This window comes from Lactuca serriola, chromosome 1 (assembly GCF_051521515.1).
Source record: "Lactuca serriola cultivar US96UC23 chromosome 1, Lser_US96UC23_V15, whole genome shotgun sequence".
NCBI classification, from domain to species: domain Eukaryota; kingdom Viridiplantae; phylum Streptophyta; class Magnoliopsida; order Asterales; family Asteraceae; genus Lactuca; species Lactuca serriola.
This window is the reverse complement of record NC_136408.1, coordinates 93,077,505-93,085,417: the sequence shown is the minus strand read 5'-3', so window position 1 is coordinate 93,085,417 and position 7,913 is coordinate 93,077,505. Positions and strand designations below refer to the sequence as shown.

The 7,913-nt window shown below is 32.9% G+C and overlaps 1 protein-coding gene across 1 annotated transcript; it reads left to right on the top strand.

Annotated features, from left to right (window-relative positions):
* Positions 1-750: 750 nt before the first annotated feature.
* On the top strand, positions 751-5,114 carry LOC145095304 (aspartate--tRNA ligase 2, cytoplasmic-like). The gene is made up of 10 exons (XM_079033214.1): positions 751-1,415; positions 1,593-1,703; positions 1,836-1,949; positions 2,019-2,309; positions 2,404-2,514; positions 3,849-3,902; positions 3,974-4,053; positions 4,148-4,263; positions 4,353-4,467; positions 4,724-5,114. Exons 1-10 carry the CDS (start codon positions 921-923, stop codon positions 4,848-4,850), a joined length of 1,614 nt encoding a protein of 537 aa, XP_078889340.1. The 5' UTR covers positions 751-920; the 3' UTR covers positions 4,851-5,114.
* The last annotated feature ends 2,799 nt before the right edge of the window (positions 5,115-7,913 follow it).

Genomic DNA, 7,913 nt, shown 5'->3' with positions numbered 1-7,913 from the left:
TAAAAAATTCGGAGGCGTGAGTGAGATTAAACCCCGTTTTATTTTCGGGACCAATGGTGGGAGTGAGTATTTCCTTCCCGTACTCCCGCGTGGGCCCCGTTTGTATATATATATATATATATATATATATATATATATATATATATATATATATATATATAAAATACATTATCTAATTTTAGGGTTTCTTGATTTTCTTCCGCTGTACATCGTATGACGATGCGATAGTGAATTTGTCATATATTTTTAGATATTTTGTATTTTTTTGCAATGTTGGATTTGTCGTATTTTTTATTTGTAAGTTTGTTGGATTTTTCGTTTTGTAATGTTGAATTTATAATGTTGGATATTTAATTTTTTAGTTGTTAAAAAAACTAGATTTTAAGCTTTAAAGTTATGAAAAATAGTTTTTTAACTCAAAATATAACAACTTTTTTTAGCAAAAAAAATCAATTTTAAGTCTATAAAACGGGGGAATTACGGCGGGGGCAGGATCAGGGACGACGAAGGTATTCGGGGGCGGCATCGGGGTTATGTAAACGAGGTATTCAGGGGCAGGGGCAATAACTGATTTCGGTGGCGGGACAGAGACAACTATTTCCGCTACCGTTTGGTCCCTTTGACATCCCTAGATGCGGTTCATTTCTCGATTTTTTATCTAATTGATTAGATTAAAACCGTTTTTTGAAACATTATTTTGTATTGAATATATTTTTCAATTTTAGAAAGATCAAAATAGAAGAATGTATCCGCCCCTAGTTCCACGTTCTAGGTTTTAGATACAGCCCAAACTCCGAATTTTGTTTTAGAGTGTTTTCGCCTTCCAAATCGCACTTTCTTCGCAATTTTGCATTCCACAAACCCTAAATCATTTCCGCTCCTCTACACCTTCGCCAATCCAGAAATCAGAATACCTGCCCATGGAACCAGAACAGCAGCCATCACAAGAGACCAGCAAAAAAGCGGCAAAAAAGGAGGCTGCGAAAGCAGAAAAGCTCCGCCGCCGTCAGGAAGCCGCCGCCGCATCCGCCGCCGCATCTGGCGTTGCTGGCGTCTCCATCGACACTCCTGACCCTCTCGCCGCCAACTATGGAGACATTCCTATTGAAGACCTTCAGTCAAAGGCTATTTCCGGTCGTGTGTGGACCACCGTTAGCTCTCTCACCGAGGAACTCAAAGACCGTACCGTGCTAATAAGGGGGAGAGCTCAGGCGATTCGCGCTGTCGGGAAGAAGATGGCGTTTTTTACTGTGAGAGAGAAGGGATATACAGTCCAATGTGTGTTGACGGTGGCTCCTGACATTGCTAGCGCTCAGATGGTTAAGTATGCAACTGCGATTAGCAAAGAATCCTTCGTTGACATCGAAGGAGTGGTAACAGTTCCCCCAGAAGCCATCAAAGGTGCCTCTCAGCAGGTGAATTACATTAGTTTTTTTTTTCCCTAAATACTCCTCTAACTTTTGCACCAACATCTGCACGCTTTCTGCAATCTTTCAATTTAGTAATCAGTTAGAAACTTAGAATCAGAGAATCAGACTGCTTTTGCAATTATTTGATTCCCAGACTGATTTCATAGTATTTATCATTTGTAGGTTGAAGTTCAAGTTAGGAAGATTCATTGCGTAAACAGGGCTGCTGCTATTCTTCCTATAAATGTTGAAGATGCTGCCAGAAGTGAAGTTGAAATCGAGAAGGCTTTGGAGGTAACATATGAAGAATGCAAACTTAATCTGCTTAACTTTTTGTAGACTTTGTATATGGCACTACTGAAGAAACTGCTATTAATGAACTTATATCCTTTTTTTTACACTAAAATGGTTACTTCACTTATGCAGGCTGGAGAACAACTTGTTCGTGTTAATCAGGATACCCGTTTGAACTACAGAATTTTGGACTTGCGAACTCCAGCAAATCAAGCAATTTATCGCGTTGAGTGCCAAGTGGCAAATGTATGACCTCATAGATGTGTGTGATTGTGTGTGTGTTTAACGATACTGATTTGAAATAATTTTGTGCAGTTGTTTAGGCAGTATCTATTGAATGAAGATTTTATAGAGATCAACACTCCAAAGTTAATTGCAGGAAGTAGTGAAGGTGGTGCAGCTGTTTTTAAACTGGATTACAAGAAACAGCCAGCATGTCTTGCACAGTCACCTCAGCTTCACAAACAGATGGCAATTTGTGGCGATCTTGGACGTGTTTTCATTGTGGGTCCCGTTTTTAGAGCTGAAGACTCTTATACCCATAGACATTTGTGTGAATTCACAGGTCTTGATATTGAAATGGAGATTAAAGAACATTATTCCGAGGTATGATTTGTAATCAACGTATATCAAGAACATATTTTAGTGATTTTAAAGTATTTGGAAAGTTAATTTTGAATTTTTTAATGGATTTTTCTAGGTGATGGATGTTGTGGATCGTCTTTTTGTTAATATGTTTGACAAATTGAATGAAAGATGCAAGAAAGAGCTAGAAGCTATTGGGAAGCAGTACCCCTTCACGCCTTTGAAAGTAATTCAGATCCTCTTTTTCTTTCATTTGTGTAATAGCAATGTGTTTGGTTCATGGATTTTGGCGGAATCCGATGGAACTGGAATCCAGGATTCCATTCTGGGATGTGTTTGGTTGCTAAATGGATTAAGGATCTGATTCCCTAATGTTCCGTTTTAGATGGAATTTGATTATTAGAACATCATAATACAATAAGTATGTATAGATAGTAATATATAAAAGTAACAAATTTAGGAGTTATTCAATTTCATCAGGGCAAATTACAAAAAAAAACCATTATATTTTGGGCAGGGTTGCGGTTTAATCATCTATACTTTAAATTTTCAATCAAACCATTAAAAGTTGGATCTATTTTTTCAAACTAACCATTTTGACTTCAAGTTATACCGGTGATTTTCCAATTTCACTGTTTTGACATCAGGTCAAATTGGTTAAATTGGAAAAAAGTCAAACTTAAATGGTTTGATTAGAAAAAATAAGTATAAGTGGTTAAACACTAAAATTGTTCAAACAATAATGGTTATTCTGTGATTTGCTCTTTTGTATATTGAATTTCATCTCATTTCCAGCAATTTAAACACACGACAGATTCCGATTCTCCATTTTGGTTTGTGGAATGTTTTAAAAGGAATTTGAATCTCTATAAAGAATTGGAATGTTAAGGAATTTATTTGAATTTGAACCTGTTCAAATCTATATGGTGAATGGATGGAAAAAATGAAATAGGATTTGGGATGTCAATAACGATAAATCACAAATGACAGAATTACCCTTTGTTTTGGTTTTATATAGTATTATTTGCTTTACAAATGCATGTATGAAAATAGTTTTTATATAAACTTGTGAAACAACCGGTTCCTAATGCCAAAAAAAATTGTTTACTTTGGCAAATATGAAAGAGCTTGATGTGTAAAAAATGTAATTATTGCTGAACATAAACATAAAACCTTTATGGAAAAATAATCTAAATGAGGTATTAATAATGTAGTAATGGAAATTATGTGTCTTGTGGTTTAATCAAATAAGTTTATGAGGATATTCATGTCATTTTAGTAGGAAAGGTTAATGGAATTCAAATTATTCCCACCCCCTTGGAAATGTTAGAATCAATCAAATACAGATTTTGACAACCAAACACATCAGACATCACAAAATGGAACGGCACATTCAATTCCCTTAAATTCCTTCAGAATATGTGATCCAAACATACCCTTAGATTCTATTCCTCTAAAACACATTTTGTTAATCAAATGTCCCCAAACGTATTTATGTTTCTTTATTTATTTATGTACAATATGTTAATTTCTCAATGTTGGTTGTTGTTAAACATGCAGTACTTGCGTAATACCTTGCGGCTTACATTTGAAGAAGGGATTCAAATGCTAAAGGTTAGTAAAAAATATAACATTTGTTTGTTTTGTTTTGTTTTTTTATGTTTTTTTAAAATATGCATGAATAGGAAGCTGGCATTGAGGTGGATCCACTTGGGGACCTCAACACAGAATCAGAAAGAACACTGGGAAAACTTGTTTTAGAAAAGTACGTTGAAATTCTCAAAACTATTGACATACCCTATACTTTTTGTCTTCCAATTTTGCCCTTAAAGAAGTTTTTCTTACTCTCATCATTGTAGGTATGGAACTGAATTCTATATACTACACCGCTACCCTCTTGCAGTTCGACCTTTCTATACAATGCCTTGTCCCGACAATGCGTTGTATAGCAACTCATTTGATGTTTTCATCAGAGGTAATGAACAAGTAGCCCAAAAAATCTTTCAGCTTTTAAGGGTAAGTATGTAAATTTGGTGCTTAAGTTTCATATGTTGTTTTTTCCAGGGGAGGAAATTATTTCAGGAGCTCAACGTGTGCACATACCTGAGCTTCTAGAGGCACGTGCAACAGCATGTGGCATAGATGTCAAAACTATATCATCTTACATCGATTCTTTCAGGTATATGTTCTTTGGGTATATATCATCTTATTATTTCTTTATTTTAGAGCATTGTAATTTCATTTTTTTTTTATTATAGCGTTCTACTTTCAAGTTTTTTCTTATTAAGGGGTCGCACACTGCAAATTTACCGAATTACATATTTTACTTTTCTTTATTATTGAGTCTATTCTTATTAAGTCCTAACTTTTTACAAATTTACCCTCGTGATATGCTGTTTATAATAATAACTAATATGTTGTGGCATTTGTTGAAGGTATGGTGCGCCACCACATGGTGGGATTGGAGTTGGATTGGAACGTGTTGTGATGCTCTTCTGTGGCCTTGACAACATTCGCAAAGTGTCACTTTTCCCACGTGACCCTCGAAGGCTAGAACCGTAATTTTATGTTTTGCAACTTGGGTTTTTTGCCTTTTTGGTATGTCAAACAAAAGCAGTTATATTTTTTTGATAGTATTGTTGCAATTTATTGCTTCAGATGGCTAAGCAAACCTTTTTTAGTTGTCATATACTTTTAAAACCGAATTTATAATGGTGGAACATGAACCTGCTGTTTTGGTTGTAAATCTCCAATTGGAATCTCATGACAGAAAAACTTAGTATGTATGGAGGGAGCTATACGTACTAAAAATAATTACTTTTGCAACATGTATATGAGTTTTCTAAGTATATGTAAGCGTTAAATTAAGTGATTAACAAAATCGCAAGGCTAAGATAATCCAACAATATGTAAAACTGCAAATAATGACATGTATAATGCTATATGTTCAAATGCTAAAGGTTTGTTTGGCTTGACAATTGTTGTGGAGGAATTCATGTATCTTATGAATTGGATTTGTAAACCTTGTCTTAATTGTTTTGTGATCATATCTTGATCTATTCAAAGAACGAGAAGGAAGACAATTACCAAATGACCATTAAGCTCTGTTGGATGAGAAACCATTAGAGATGGCTTCATGGACGGATATACTGGGGATCTCATTTCCCATCCCCATAACCATATATCCCGCCCCCATTTGCATCCCCATCGGGTATTTTCCCCATATAAGTTCAAGTTTATTTATTTATTTATTTAAGTTGAGCTCTAAAACAGATAGATTTTGAGAAGCAAAACTTTCAAAAAAAGAAAAAAAAAAAAAAAGAAAAATAGACGTCCCTGGTCGAGAAAACCAACCTTAAACTTCAATTGCATCCTTATAAAAAAGAAAATATTTTTATTTAAGATAAACAAGAGTGATATTACCTCTATTTTGGATAGGAAATCAAATTATATATACAACACGGGGATAAACATGAAAATTTAGAAAATTAAGGGGTGAAAATAATATTTTATAAAGTTCAAAATGAGGGTCAAAGTGAAATTTAAAAAAAAAAAAGCCGATAAACTCATAAACATAAAAAATTTACATAAATGGTCCTAAAGTCCTTACTACCTGAATCAAATTACACCCACACTAACCAATGAAAACTAAAGGTATTTGTAAAAATAATCATTCATTCAAGTTTTGGAAACCACAAGGATCATATTCATAAATTTTTTTAACAAGGATTGAGTTTGTGATTTTTGATAAATCACATAGACCATTTATGTAATTTTGTCTAATAACACCAACAATAATACTAATAATCTAATACTACTGCTACTAATAATAAAATACAATAAAAGGTAAAAAGCAAATATTCAAAGGGTAATAATTAGCATTGGCCAAAGTGCTTAATTTTTTTTGGCATGGTAGAGTGAATTGATAATATTCAATTTCGTGACTCTAAGATTCTTATGTGTGGAATTTGATTAATAATGTCTAAGTTTTCGGTGAAAGATACACGTGAAGTGATTGATGACATAGACACATATTGTTACCTCATGGTACAAGTGAAATTAGATGTAATAGATTGGTGCGGATCAAAGTGAATATTTTTAGTTGGAGAGCTATTCAGTCTATTCTTAATTGCCTTCGTACTAAAGATAACTTAATCTCCAGAGGTATTGATGTTCCCGATTCTCTCTGTCCTATTTGCATGGATCAAGTGGAGAGTGTCAATCATCTTTTTCTCGAGTGTATGCTTGCAAAAGATTTGATTCAAAAACTCAATCTGTGTTGCGATCTAGATTTATCCTCGTTAAATTCAGGGGATGTGCTGTCTTTGTTCTTGGAGGCTTTTCATTTAAATATGAATAGGAAGACAATCTTGGAAGCTATTAACTACATGAATTGGTGGTTCATATGTAATTTCAGAAATAAATGTGTTTTTGATTAATCGAGGCCTAGACAAGATCAATATTTTTGTCTTTTCTTTTAATTGGATAGTGCATCAGAAGCATAAACTTTTTATTCCGTGGAATTTATGGCTTTTAAACCCCATTTTGAACATTATAATGTAATTGTTTCATTTCGTCTTTAGCTTCTTGCTAAGACTTTTTTGCTTATGTATAAAATTCAACCGATCAAAATAAAAAAGAAGAGAAAAACAATAAAATGCAATGAAAAACAACAAACATTACCATCAACGAAAATACAATAACAAATAGGTGCCTTTAGATCCACTCTTTTAATATTTATCTTTTACTTCAACTCTTCTAAAACAAAAGGTTGAATAGAATGGTTTAAATACTTTATATATATTTCCATATTATATAATATATACAATTGTTGTCTTGTAATATATAAAACATAAATGTTAACATTTTTTTTTTAATTTTGAAAAACAAGTTCATAGGCAAGAACTTCGTCACACTCTATTTATAAGCAAATATTGGTAAGAAAGACAAATGCTTATGTGGTGCACGAGACACCAAATTTTGATATACAAAAACATCATCACCCTTCAGCATAGTGGTATCGTGTGTCCTTGCAAACTTGAAGAGTGGGTGTTTGAAATCCACCACTTCATTTCTGTTTAATTTCGCAAATGAATTTTTCAAAACCTAATGTCTTTTAGAAAATTTTTGCAATTATTTTACTAATAACCAGCTATCTTATTATTATTATTATTTACTTTTCTGTACAATATCTTTATATTTCTTATAACATTTTCCTTGATGATTTTTACATGTCTCGCTAGTGATATCATGTAATCTTGCTAGTTTTTTTGATGTTTATATATTTTTTATTTTTTTTCTTATTATTTTTTTTCTTATTTGTATTTCTCCAACTAATTATATGTCGTAATATCATGGAAACAATCTGGTTGTAATAATGATCGAAGCAAAGGTGGTTCAGATTGTCCATACAAAGTTGGGTTGACATATAGTTAATGTATCATATTTTTTTCCAATCATATAACAGATTTTTGGAAACAAATCTTTATAACTTGAATTATATAATTAAAACTATACCATTTTAGATCCTAACATTTTGAATCATATAATTTGGATCATAACACCTCAGATCATTAAATTTTGGACCATATCGTTTTGAATCTTACACCATAATTTTGAAAATAA

Coding starts and splice junctions, on each gene's coding strand:
- LOC145095304 (XM_079033214.1), top strand. CDS start 921: ATGGAACCAGAACAGCAGCCATCACAAGAGACCAGCAAAAAAGCGGCA. Junction 2,310..2,403: donor TTAAAGAACATTATTCCGAG/GTATGATTTGTA, acceptor GGATTTTTCTAG/GTGATGGATGTTGTGGATCG. Junction 4,264..4,352: donor ATTTGATGTTTTCATCAGAG/GTAATGAACAAG, acceptor TGTTTTTTCCAG/GGGAGGAAATTATTTCAGGA.